The 14,964-nt window shown below is 38.7% G+C and overlaps 1 protein-coding gene across 1 annotated transcript in view; it reads right to left on the bottom strand.

Annotated features, from left to right (window-relative positions):
- The window catches only part of LOC126263576 (E3 ubiquitin-protein ligase TRIM71-like), a 72,193-nt gene that overhangs the window by 5,927 nt on the left and 51,302 nt on the right, over positions 1 to 14,964 (bottom strand). The window contains exons 5-7 of the mRNA XM_049960669.1: positions 13,932 to 14,103; positions 2,061 to 2,381; positions 962 to 1,526 (exon numbers count right to left, since the gene is read on the bottom strand). Coding sequence (XP_049816626.1) covers positions 962 to 1,526; positions 2,061 to 2,381; positions 13,932 to 14,103 — 1,058 coding nt within the window. The remainder of the gene's footprint in view (positions 1 to 961; positions 1,527 to 2,060; positions 2,382 to 13,931; positions 14,104 to 14,964) is intronic.

The following is a 14,964-nucleotide window of genomic DNA, read 5'->3' as shown; positions in this document are numbered from 1 at the left end:
GGTGAGGAAGCACAAGAGACACAGGATTTGATGACAGTGAACAATGACACACCGGCACCAGCTGATCATTGTGATGAGATACTGACAACTTCCAACAGTTTTAATAAAGACAAAGTGATCCAAGAAGCTGCCAAAGGTGGTCTTCAATTGCAGGCAAAGAAAATGAAAGCAGCCACATGTGACAAGATTCCAAAACCTTCAGTTGGACAGACAGAGAGAGCACCAGATATACACAGGGCAAAAACTGATGCAAAATGTAGCAGTTGTGATAAATATTCAGGATGACGAATTTTATCATTTGATACCAGAGCTAGTAAACTGAAGTCACTGTACACTAGGAACAAATTTACATTGTGCAAGGAAAATTTTATCAACGTCGAAGAAGTAACAGGAGAAGAAATTAGTCTATGGGAAGTTGTTGCCAAACAATCTTTTGTTGAAGTCATGGGTTCAAAACGTTCAACTAAAAAATGCTTGCGTAAATCACCTTCCATATTATGTAATTCGAAATGCCACAATAGTCAGCCTTGTTGTAATAAAAGTTAATGTTCACAAGGTAACATTTTACAACATCTTTCACTAATACGGAATATTGCTCATTACAATCAGATTGGAATGCAAGACTGTTTAAAATACATAAATTTACAATAAATACAAACTATTTCAATAAATTGCTAAGCTGGTTATTTTCTTAAATGAATACAGTTTTACCAGTTGGTAATGGTACACCCTAAGATTTACCAACATATCTCGGTAAAACTTTGAAATCTATGCATGTAGTAAGAAATTTCGGACTTTTAACACACCATGATGGTAAATCTTAGGTTTCACCAGTTAAATGTAGGATTTACCAATCATCTTACTTGACTCATTATTAGTAGTCATTCATAAATACTATTTTTAGAAAAATTCCGAACTCAAAACATTGTAAAACTAAAAATAATTAACTAGAAACACTTACCCCCAAACTGAGCCAAGAAGTCACCACTGGGATCAAACACTTGTACTCTGTGATTTCGTGAGTCTGCAACTATAATATGGCCTTCAAGATCAACTGTAACACCTTGTGGTCTTAGAAATTGCATTTCTCTCTGTCCCTCATTACCAAGATAGATTGCATTGCTGAAGTCAGGTTTTATCAGAAACAGTCTGTGATTGTTAAAATCTGTCATAATAACACCACCATCCTTATTGAAACATACTCCTCGTGGATTATCCATATGCTTCCACATATTTGAGCAATTTTCATAACCATATTTACATATGAATATCCCATCAGGAGTGAACATCTGAACTCTGTGATTCCTTGTGTCTGAAACGACTATGCGTCCATCTGGTGCTGCTGCTACATCCCAGGGGTAATAGAATTGTCCATCTGCAGAACCTCTTTCACCAAATGCTAATAATGGCTTTCCACTTAATGTAAGTACTTGAATACGATGGTTGTCTTTGTCTGCAACAATAATGTGGTCAGCTGAATTGGTGTCCACCCCTGCTGGCCGTTCAAACTCGCCTATTCCTTTACCCTGCAAAATTGAACAAGGTATATACAGTGCTCAAGTGTAACCGTTTCGTAAAGTAAGGGCAAGGGAAATCTACTTCACACATACGAAATGAAGTGACACCAAATCATAGAAGAGAGACAGAACTAAGAGAAAAGTTTGAAAGAAAACCTCATACTTGTTTGACTGCGAGGAATTCAATTTGATAGTTATACCTTCATGCATACACTCATGTACAGTATATCCTCATTGCATTCCACTATTCATGGGGGAAAAAATACCAGTGTGCGACACACACACACACACACACACACACACACACACACACAGACAGACACAGACACAGAGAGAGAGAGAGAGAGAGAGAGAGAGAGAGAGAGAGAGAGAGAGAGATTATTTGGAACACTCGCCATCTTATTGTGGCAGCTATGTGATACGGACCGCATATAAAATAATTACTTCTAAGTTTCTTCATAAATTACTTATGCTGCACAAATTTTTTTCTGAAAGTTAAATTTATAAAATTGCTATCAGTATTCCTTCTGCACAGATTCTTACCTGTCTGCCAAAGCAGTGGCTGAATGAACCATCTGGATAAAACACTTGGATGCGATTGTTACTACGATCTGCCACTATGATGTTTCCAATTGAATCACAGCACACTCCCCAAGGTCGACACAGCTGACCCTCTGCAGTGCCTTCACTTCCAATTATCATCACTGGCTGGGATATGCTTCTATAATTCCGCCGAGACCGAACTGTTATGCAAAATGGTGACCCAGCAATTTGTTGCCCTCGCAGGTAGACATACATTGTATGTAGACCTTCCACCATGGCGCAGTAAGTCACCAGGTATGTGCCATCACCTCTATCTTCCACCTAGAATCATGGGACATTTATCTGTCATATTGTAACATTTAATAACAACAGTATTAATTGAAATTTCGTAACTCTAAACACCACCAGTGAGGAGCTTAGAGAAAATTTATGGGAATAACAGTGGGAAGAGACAGGCAGTGCAGACTAAAAAAAACTCAACTCTTTAACATATTCCTACAGCACTCCAAGACATGTTTTTTCCCCACTAATAAATGAGGATAAAATTAAAGAATCTCAGGCAGGATGTGGGAACTTGTGGCTCTAAAATATCTTGTGAACATAAGAGAACTAAGCCTATTTCAAGGAACAAGATGTAATTGAGAGAAACTACTGTACATAAACGCCTGTAGAAAGTGCCTACGTTTGAATACCGACACTGGTTTATGAGTACACAGATTGCCACCAAACAAGTGCAATGGAAGTGGCTTTATTGTTTGAAACAACCGAGTTTCCAGCAGTACCCCATTCCCATCATCCACTGGTGCACAACTACTTTAGCACATTTCCCACTTGATTAACGTTGATATACACTGATCAGCCGGAACATTATGACCACTGACCTACTATCAATATAAACCTGTCCAGGCAATAGCAGCTTCACCTGAGACGAACAGCTGCTAGTCAGACACACACATGGTGCACATAGCATCAGTGAATGTGCTGCTCAGATGTAGAATAGAGAATATAACAAATATTATGAAAATGAGAGTTGCTACTCGCCATATAGCACAGACGCTGAATTGCAGATAGGCACAACAAAAAGACTGCCACAAAATAAGCTTTCGGCCAACAAGGCCTTTGTCAAAAATAGACGACATGCATGCACACACACACAAATGCGCATGCATGCAAACACAACTCGCACACATGACCACAGTCTCTGCCAGCTGAAGCCACACCTGGAGCAACAGCAGCAGTGCACAATGGGAGAGGTAATTTGGTAGGGGCAAGGAGGAGGCTGGGGTAGGGAGAGGGAAGGTTAGCAGGATAGGGTTGGGGGACAGAAGTGCTGCTAGGGAGCATGCAGGGACGAGGTGGAGAGAGTAGGGCTGCCAAGTGCAGCCTGGAGGTTAGGGAGCAGGTGTGAGAGAGGTGTGGAGGGGTGGGAGTAGCAGAAAAGGAGAGAAGTAAAAAAGACTGTGTGTGTTGGTGGAATAGCGAGGGCTGTGTAGTACAGGAAAAGGACTAGATGGATGACCTCAACCTAGCCACAGATTGAGGTAATGTGTGTATTAGTTGCTGTCTGTGTGTTGTAATATTGTTACATGTTACATTCCATCCTGGATTTTTCCATTGTAGACTGGAGGAGAGACAAGATCCATTCAGGTTTAACCGAGGGCAGTGTGATGGCTCAGAGGCTTGGCATGAGCATTTTGGAAATTCCACGATTTGTCAGGTGTTCAAGGAACACTTTGATGAGTGTGTGCAACATGTGGTAAAACCAAGGCATTGTGGAGTTTGGTGTCCACACTTCTTTATGGCTGTCTGATGATATAGGCTGGGCAGATGGGTAAAAACAGGACAGACAGTGAACTGTGGCAGAACTAACATCAGACTTCAAAGCTGGGCAGAGCATAAGTGTGTCAACACACAGGGCACCGAATACTCCTAATAATGGGCCTCCACAGCCAACAACCCATACATGTGTCAATGTTAACACCACAACATCAGCAACTATGACAAATGGGCTTGTGAGCACTGGCACTGGACACTGGTGCTCTACCGGCCAATTTCACTGACATTGATTTGTTGTAGAATCATGGAACATATTGTGTTTTCAGACATAATGACCTTTCTAGACTGAGAAGCTCACCTGCAGAAACCAGCACAGTTTTAGGAAACAGTGGTCATGCGAGAGACAACTGGCCCTCTTTGTGCACGATATACAACAGCCTCTAGATGCCGGCTCCCAGGTTGGTGCCATATTTCTTTCGAAAGGCATTTGACTCAGTTCCACACTCACTTCCTACAAAAATTGCACGCTTACAGTCTATCCAATGAAATATGCGGTTGGATAGAAAGTTTTCTAACGGCCAGGGAGCAGTATGTCATCCTGAACAGGGCAACTTCAACAGAAACAAGCATAACTTCAGGTGAGCCCCAGGGCAGCATAATAGGACCTTAGCTTTTTATGATTTACTTAAATGATCTGGTTGATGGTATTGACAGTGACCTTAGACTGTTTGCCAATGATGCTGTAGTCTACAGGTAAGTAGTATCACACGAAAGTTGTGAACAAATCAATGAGGATTTGCAGAAAGTAAATACGTGGTGTAATGACTGGCAGTTATCTCTCAATATTAGTAAGTGTAACCTACTGCGTGTAAAAAGGCAAAAATCCCATTGATGTACGAGTACAAAATAAATGTCCAGTCTTTGGAAGTGGAAATGTCCGTCAAGTATCTGGGTGTGATTATTCAAAATGATCTCAAATGGAATGAGCAGATTACACAAGTAACGGGTAAGGCGAACTCTAGATTGCAGTTTATTGGTAGAATCCTGAAGCGATGCAGTCCTTCAACAAAGGAAATAGCTGACAATATGTTAATTTGTCCAGTCTTTGAGTATTGTTCGTCTGTATGGGATCCTTACCAGTTGCGTCTGATTCAAGAGATTGAGAGGGGCCAAAGAAGAGCGGCAAGATTTGTGACTGGTACATTTAGCCATAGTGAGAGCGTTACAAATCATCATAGAAAGTTTGAAGTGGGACACACTTGCAGATAGATGGCGCGCTAAACAGAACGGGCTGCTCACTAAATTCCGAAATCCGATCTTCACCGAGGATATAGAGCATATATTATTTATTACCACCAACTTTCAAAGTGTGCAATGATCACGATTCAAAGATAAAGGAAGTTAGAGCTCGTACTGAGGTGTTCAGACAGTCTTTTTTGCCTTGCGCAATCTGCGAGTGGAACAGAGGGGGAGGGGAGGGGGGATATGACTTTGGTGCGAATTGTCCCCTCTGTCACACACCGCTTGGTGGCTAGCGGAGTATAGACGTAGATGTAGTGTCAGAGTGTTGCTTAGTCTAATGAATCCCCATACCTTCATCATCATGCTGATGGGAGGGCACTAACGCACGAATCTGTTTTCTTTCAGGGAACAGCTCCTTGACACCTGTACTGCAGGACGGAGACAGCACATGACAGCTCCATTATGCTCTGGGGAATATTCATTCACGTGGGAATTCATGGGTCTTGTAGAGTTCGTACAAGGCAACAAGACTGCCAAGGATTATCGTACACTGGTTGCAGACCATTTACACCCCTTCTTGACTATCCTATTTCTTGACAGCAGTGGCGTTTTTCAGCAAGGTAGTGTGACATGTTAGAAGGCCAGGAATATGATGGAGTGGATCAAGGAACACAGTGGCAAGTTCCAATTGATGTGCTGGCCCCCGAGCTTGCCAGATGTGAACCCAATCAAACACATCTGGAGTGTGACTGAACATGTCTGAGCTCAGCTCTCTTCTTCAGGGGATTTACAGGAATTAGGTGACTTGTGTGCAGATTTGGTGCCAGCTCCGTCCAGTGACCTACCAAGGCCTCATTGCTTCCATGCCATTGAACGTCACTGCTGTTACCCATGCCAAAGGTTGAAATACCAACTATTAAGGTAGATGGTCGTAATGTTCAGGCTGATCAAAGTATTAGTACCAAAATTTCACTGCGGTGAAGAAAAAAACATTATAGCGAAGACCTAGTCTTTTACTCCGTGCATGTAATATGTAGATACTGAGTACATTTTTTTCCTCCACTTTATTTGGTCACTATCAATAGTTCACTTCTTGTTACAAGTTAACTACCAGTGTCAAGATAAAACTTGTGTTACAATAATATGAATTAAGTTCTTTCATATGATGATGCAATCGTGGGCTGTTCCATAAAAGAGCACACAAATTCTTTTAGTAATAAATGAATTGTTATTAGCAGATATATATAAAGCAGTTAATAAAGACATGTTCAGTATTCACATAGTGGTCATAGACCTCTTGCAAGAATATCACAACTGAAGCAGATTTGTGGATACAGAGAGGAAAATGTTTCCCTCCAGTGGTCCAAAAATCAGTCTACATCTTTCTTTTATCAAAATCATGCTCCCAGAATGCTGCACCATATTCCATTTGGTGATACAACAACAGCTTGTCAAGTCTGTTTTTCTGTGGTTCCTTTCCTTATTGATCAGCTGTTCAATCAGCTCAGTTATGCTGAGTAGACTGTTCCACAGCTTCTCACCTCAGAAAAATCCATGGTGGTCCTCTTGACATTGGTAGACCACTGTAACTTAACAGCCTTGGATTTGTTGAGAGTATGCGATACAGTTTTACAGCATTACTCAATACACTGCATCGAGTATTGTATTTTTACAGGAATACATTTCAAATTTATTATTTGTTATTTAATATTCTAAGTGATGATTATGTGAGGGTATTTATGATAAATACACCACAACATTAACCACCATATGTCAATAAATTGAAATAACATATTTATGAGTTTATCAAAAGTAAATGGCTAAGGTAGTTCACAGTGGGCAGTACCAATTGCCTCCTGCCTATCTAATAGCTTCCAGACTGAACAGAATATTATTTTCTATATTTCACATAATTAACCAAATATAAAAATTTAAAATGCTTTCACAATCTCCTCATTAAGAGGTATAATCTTATGTTAAAGGTTTAACACATTAAGACAAGTATCACAGTTAGAAACTGTTGCATACACCATGCAAATTACCTGCATTTGAGACTAAGAGCACTTAGTGACTATTTTTCAATAATACTATTTTTGCAATTTAGAACCAAAGGCTATGGTGGTGTGAGTATCTCCCATGCTGCTGTGAGATGCTATTTTGATGTAACTATATTTCCTACTGTAGAAACAGAAATTGTTTCTGACTGTAAGTGAAAACAACAGTAGTCATATGACAAGCAGAAACTGATTGCTGGTGATGTTTTTACACTCCTGCTATGGTGCACTACCGTAAGACATCAGGCACTTCCAGAGGTGGCAAGATACATTCCCCAAAGCTTCATAAAAACCTTTTAAGTTTATGGTAAGTATGCTTTCTACGCCCCATAAAACACATACTAAATTTATTTTAAGTATATTTCCCCAAGACTCTGAGAAAGTTCTTTGGTGGTAGCCACACTTCCCAAGAACCTTTTAAACAACATTGTTTGGTGGTATGCACACTTCCAATGGCCCTAAAAACCATATTTCACAATAAACAGAAACTACAGTTAGTGTGGTGCACTACTGTTAGATGCAAGGAGCATACTGAAGTTCTGTGAGGTATTCCACTAAATACAGTAAAGAAACACAGTAACTTAAGAATATTCCCCACAGCCCACAAATGTGTTAACACTGGTAACACTGGTATATATGTAGTGGCCAATTTGACACCACTAATTACTCTTCTAAATGTACATAAATAATTGAACAATGAAGCAGCCACACTTGGTAATCATGCACAGCTGATGCTGCTCATTACTGTTCTTAGCACATCCATATTTCAATCTGCTGCAGTTATGTCATTCAGGTAATATTCTTTGGCCCCTAAAATACTTTTTGAAAATGTCTCATCAGTGTCATCTCTCTCATTCAGAAATGTTACTTCTCTGACAATTCCAATGTCGAAGTCAAAATTTACTTCACCGATGAAGATATATTTTGTACCAGAGACAAGTGAACATAAAAACTTCATGATTGGGCGCGCGGGAGGGGGGACGATTGAACAGTGGAAAAACATTGTGTGGAGTGACAAATCACAGTACACCATGTGGTGATCCAATGGCAGGGTGCGAGTATGGCAAATGCCAGGTGAATGTCCTCTGCCAGCATGTGTAGTGCCAACAGTGAAATTTGGAGGCAGTGGTGTTATGGTGTGGTCGTGTTTTTCATGGAGGGAGCTTGCACATCTTGTTGTTTTGCATGGCACTATCACAGCACACTCCTACATTGGTGTTCTCAGCACCTGCTTGCTTACCACTCTTTAAGTGCAGTTCAGGGATGGTAACTTCATCTTTCAACATGATCGAGCACCTGTTCATAATGCACGGCCTGTGGCACAATAACATCCCTGTAATGGACAGCACTGCATGGAGTCCTGACTTGAATCCTATGGAACACCTTTGGTGCATTTTGGAATGTTGACTTCATGCCAGGCGTCGCAGACCGACATCAATACCTCTCCTCAGTGCAGCACTCCATGAAGAATAGGCTGACATTCCCCAAGAAACCTTCCAGCACCTAGTTGAAAGTATGCCTGTGAGAATGGAAGCTGTCATCAAGGCTAAGGGTGGGCCTACACCATACTTAATTCCAGTGTTACTGATGGAGGGTGCCACAAACTTTAAAGTCACTTTCAGCCAGGTGTCCAGATTCTTTTGATCACATAGTGTAGATCCTAGCCTCATCCCTCACAGCAGGCTCAACTGGATGCCTCTACATAGATGGCTGTTAGGGATGGAACTGAGTGGAATATTGCCAATTTTTCCTCCTCCTTTAAGGTGGTCAGTTGTTAATTCCCCAAGGAGAGAGGTGGTCCCACTCATTACCCACTCATCAGTGGTTTCCTTCTTGTTTCTAATGAAGCACTGCTACATCCCATGAGAAAATTAGAAACAGTAATTGGACTTGTTACACGAAGAACTGGAAAAGATGATAGCCATCATATATGCTTGGGTTATCATTCACATGAAGTTTTCAGTGGACAACCTCTGGTCACATTATTAAGGTGTGGGCTACTTTCATATACAACATATCAGAGGACAGGACCTTCTCAGACTTCTCCATTGTGATGAAAAATCGGTCTGAGCTGGATGTCTGGCAGCCAAAAAGTTTGGTCTTTTATCAGAATTCATGGAAAATAGTATTCATTCTCACCACCCTATAGCAAATATAACCATAGGTGAACAGCTAGTAGCAAGCAAAGAAAGCTGCAGGTTCACTCAATTTATGTCCAACAAACCCAACAAATATTGTTTCTAATTCTGGATTGCTGTCAGTGTAGTAGCAAAGCATGTATATAAAGGGCTGGGACACATGAATTTTTACACTACAGGAGGGTTCTTGCTAATAATTTTTGTCTGATTGTTTTGGGAGATTGTTTTGGGAGCGATTTCTGGAACTGTCAGAGAGCTGATGTCTGAAGCATTTACACACAGCATGGAGAGAGAGTCAGAGCTGAGTTTTCAGGTCTTAGTTATGTGTGTCAAGGAAGACGTTCCAATGTGTGAGTGTAGGGCACCAGGTGCACGTCTAATACTTTTAATGGCAAAGAAGAAACTTAAAAAAAAACTGTTTGTGTTTGATAAGAAAGTGAATAGGGTGGTGGGATGATTTTAGAACATGCAGGAACCTTATCATGCAGCCTGTAGTGGAAGATATGCAACAATATCAAAATTTTATGAAAATGAAACAAATATTCTTTATAATTGGACCCAAAATTGCCAAGCTAGACACTATTATGCATAAATCCATACAATATGAAGACAGACTGCTTGTGACAGATTTCTTTCTTCAAGTATATTTATTATATTTAATATTTTGTGAAGTAACAATTACAATAAATTAACATTATATCGGATTTCACCTTGATACCCATACTCATTCAAAAACCAAAAAAGTTTGATGTCTGATTAATTAAGCATTTCCAGACATATATTTACTTTTATTGACTTTGTGAACTAGTCAAATTCCTCAAAATCTGTTATTTCATATCCTTTGAAATAATATAATTAAATACCATGTCTTAAGTTACAGATACAGCTATACTACTTTAAGGTAATTGGTCACTGTCAGAGTTCCACAATGATTACTTTCAAACATAGCTTTACCTTTTTTTCTATGTTAATTTGCTATAAAACTGCTCCACCCGATTCCTTAAATTGTGGGTTTTCCAGTAAATTTCTTCTGTGGGGGTGCTAAGACAATGTAGGCATTACAGCCAACAAACTTCGCTTTTTATCCTGGTTCTTCTATTCAAGTAACTGTACATTCTATAATGCTGGCCTTTCTTAAAACAAACTAATTAAATGCACAACTTTGTCATAAGTCCACTTCCTGGTAGCCTTCTTCAATACTTCTTTTGCCAAAAAACCGCTGATGTTCACTTTGCCATGTGTATTCATTACAGCAGTAGTCTCAACTGGCACTGGTAAATATTTATAGAGCTGTTAGTTGCAGTGCCTATGTGGAACAATGGTTTATGTGCTGCTTTCCCATTCATATAAATGTAGGAGTGAGTCTTCTGAGTATTTTTTCTGCTTATTGATTCTGTATAGTCTGTAGATGATTTTCGTAGATGTTCTTACAATATCTTTGCTGCACTGCATTGCTTGAGCCTAAAACGTTCAGAGTAGGCTTTCTGCTCATGCTGTTCACATAGGAGGTGTAACAGATGATATCTTCACTTTAAAACATGCCACAGTGACAGATTGTTGGTCAAAACACAGTTTTGTTGATGCTTTCATTTAATATGTGCCCAAGTTTGGCAAAATTTATTGCCATAATGTGGTAGTGTAAAATTTAAAAATATGCCACAAATTACGGATGTAATATGGCTGCTCACCACTCACTGAGTACTCTCTGCTATCCTGACAACGCCAGTATAGTTTTCTTCTGTGAGAGCTATGGAGAGTGGTTCTCTGGACATGGAGGGTACAGTTTGCATGAGAGGTCTTAATTGACAGAGTGCGACTATCTCAGATTTCGCCCCACTCCCTGACACTGTTGGTGCAATGACACTGCATATTTTTACACAACATGTATTACTTGCAGAATTGATCAGATTGCAAATGGCCAGCTTAATACTTCCACATAGCTAATGAAAGGACACACGAGTTGTTATGTGCTTCATGGAGCCAGTCTTAAATCAAGGAAGAAACTTGACAATAGATCACTACTTTATGTTTAACTTGCTAAGAAGCTCAAAAAGAAACTTCATTAGTTCATACAATGAAGGAGGTCAGTCATGAGATCCCTCAACAGGTAAACAAGTTGAAAGCTGAAAGACACCCCACTACCACCTTGTGCCAGACTGTCAACACCGATTTCACCCTGAATGTAGATAAAGGAAAGCAGGATAAAATATTCTGCTGAGAGCAATAAATGCTTAAATACCAATAAGAAAAAGAAGAAACTTGGAAACGACATAGTCTACAAGGCAACGAAGTATAGGGTGGACATGGTTTATCAAATGGCCCATAAATATACTACAAATGTTTCATGTAGAGATGAACTGTTCTTGTCTTCTACAAAATCTTGGACATGGCAGCAATAATTGGATAGGTCATTTACAAAATAGTAACAAAAAAGAAAATGGAAAGAATGAGTGAACATTTCAGTTGGCAAATGGCCAAGGGGAAAATAGGCAGGAAAAAGAGCAGACAAAGACAAGGATACAGGACCAAAAGCATCCAGAGAGCAGAAGTACTGTCAAATCAGCCTCTGCAAAGCAACAAGCAACAATTGTGTAATGTCTGAAAGACGTGCATGGAAAATGTGTTGGCAAAACAGAAATGTCCTGTGCTAAATGCATCTATCAGATTCCAAAGTCTTGCATAAAAAGTACAAGAAACTTGTGTTCAGAACACATGAGTTGTGATATGAACACTGTGTTAAATGTGTATAGAAGGTTTGGCAACTAGTTTATATATTGAGGTCTGCAATCTAGGAAAATGTTAGGATGAACAACAGGAAGTTGATGAGATTTCATAACACAGTAAATAATGTAATAATTATGTTAAATAATTAATCTTTTAACTCTCAGAAAGGTAGGGATTAACATACACTAAAATAAAGTATTGTTTAAGTCAGTATGAAAATATTTTATGTGAGATCAAAATGAGCCTTTCTGCCATTTTAAGAATGCTGGAAATCCACCATTTTAGTGTTAATCATAATTTCTAATGCTTCCTAAGCTTTATCTCTCTCACATGCTCAATGCCACATATTTAGAACATTAACTCATTTGTAACACAATCATGTGTTTGAGGCCGTTGGATAGATGGAAGTGGTATTCAGTTAAAGCTGAATTTGAAAGTGGTTTTTTATGAAATTATTGTTCAGTAACTACCAGAAAGCATACATGGAAAAAATCAAGACTGTTTAGTAATTTGCAACAATGCATGAAATAAGTTGCCGAATGAAAAAATATGACTAGGAACTTATGTAGATGTTAGTTATCATAATAATTGTGTACTTCAGCAGGAATTTGGATACTTTCTAATTTGTGTAAAAAATTAGATTATTCAATGAAACTGAGGGGGGTGAATGTTTCTCTCATTTAGGGAAAGCTTTTGTGAATGCACACTTTTTCACTGAACTTTATAAAATCATCAGAACCATTAGTGTATTTACCAACAATAATTGTTATTTTTCTAGGTAAGGGCCAGTGTCAAGCAATAGAAGTTGGATAGTTGAAGTTAGTTGTCAGTTGGTTTATGCCACTTGTCAGTGGTAATGTTTGAGTGAAGAAAAGGAAAAAATTTATAAGTGTGTTTATGCTGGATCATTTAATTAAAAAAAAAACTTTTAGAACCTGCTAAGGAATTCAGTACCCTCCAAAAACGCAATAAAACTAGGACATTTGCGGTGAACAGATGAACAATGGACATCGCCCTCAAATTCTACAATACGCCTTGTATGGAAGTAACATTTTTGGCTCTAAAACTTCTGTAATTTGTGAATCTCCTCAACTAGTTTTGAGGGAAAATGCAATCTATATATATAGAACTTCAGAGAAAAATTTGTCTTATTTAAGAGTAGCAACATTTCACCAAACATGTGAGTACTACATGAACATCCACATGATTCCTCTGCAATTCACAATTAAGTGCCTGGCAGAGGGTTCATCAAACCAACTTTAAGCTACTTCTCTACTGTTCCACTAACAGTGCGTAGGAAAAATGAACACTTAAATCTTTGTGTGAGCTCCGATTTCTCCAATCACATTGTAATGAACATTTGTTCCATGTAGGTGGGTGATAAAATATTTTCATATTCAAAAGAGAAAGTCTGTAATGGAAATTTTGTGAATACATCTATCATATCTATGACGCTCTCTCCACTTTTGTGATAATCCAAAATGAGCTGCCTCTTTTGAATTTTTTTAATGTCCTTCATCAATACTATTTGTTGCAGATCCCACACCACACAGCAATAGTCCAGAAGAGTATGGACAAGTGTGGTGTAAGCACTCTTTACCAGGCCTTTTTCTAAATGTCAATGCAATACAGCTGTATGCAGCTCTTACAAAATTCAATTATATTAGTGTACCAACTTAAGAACAGTGTTACAGTACACACTTTCAGAACTAACAAGGCTCAAAAGTGCTTGACCAAAGTGAAACATGATAGTTTTATAGAACTAAGATGCTATTACCTAGATAATTCTTAGTCCAACATTACTCAAATAATTCACAGAGATACCCAAAACTCATCCTTAAATCAGAGTAATTTTTCAGTTAATGAACTAATTCAAGGAAAGTGTCAAAAGTAATACTTTATGTTTCAGTCAATTTACAATCATTACTCAAACTCACCTTAGCTGCTTTCCATCTCCGACCAGGCTCAGCCAGAACAGCTGAAACTAGATCACCACCTACTCTCCGTTGTTCTCCAAGATGATCCTTTACTCTGACCATGAAAGTTGTGACATTACCACACAGTGCAGACGATACACCATTACCCAACACACAACATTGTGGGGCATACCTTAAAACACAAACAACCTGCATTTCATTTCATTTCATTTCATTTCATTGTGTATGTGTCATTTAAAATTATTTTATTTATATGTATATTTGGTAATGTATACAAATTATACATTTAATCAGTATAGCAAGAATAGTGACCTGAAAAATATTCACATAAAAGATCAATGTTTTCAGAACCCATGCTGACTGGCGTGGATGAAATCATTCGGTTTCAGATACCTCATTCTGTTTAAGCTCAGAATATAAGTTTCTACAACAAACTTGTGTCGAAGACATTGGTTGGTAGTTTGTGGATCACTTCTACTGCCCTTCCTGGTAACTGTCACATGAATGGTACTTTAGTAAACACCATTATTTAAATGAATTTGAAATATTTGCAGTTTTTTTGATGATACAGAAAAATGGTACTTCATTGGAGTCAGATTTACAACCAATATTTTAGCAGTTAAATTTATTACTACTATCCCATGGTATTGATTTTACTTATGTCACAATTCACTCCAATATTTCATTATTAACTATTTGCAGAACAGTCTGTCATTTACATCTGTCTAGGCACAGTTCAGATATCATCAAAATACACTGCCTATTGGCTTCTGTCTCGGGTTCTTTGGCCGACGTTCATCTAATGATTTTTCTGACGTTTCGCCAGCACGAGAAAAATCATTAGACGAACGTCGGCCGAAGAACCCGAGACAGAAGCCATTAGGCAGTGTGTCAACAAGTGGCCACGAAAGCCTTAACAATTTTGTATCATCAAAATAATTACATTGTTTAAAACTAAAACTAAAACTAAACTCTTGCCTAACAGGCTATGAAGGCCCAACAGTGCCAACTGGCCACCATGTCATCCTCATCT

This window comes from Schistocerca nitens, chromosome 6 (assembly GCF_023898315.1).
Source record: "Schistocerca nitens isolate TAMUIC-IGC-003100 chromosome 6, iqSchNite1.1, whole genome shotgun sequence".
Lineage (NCBI taxonomy): Eukaryota > Metazoa > Arthropoda > Insecta > Orthoptera > Acrididae > Schistocerca > Schistocerca nitens.
This window is presented reverse-complemented; position numbering and strand designations above follow the sequence as displayed.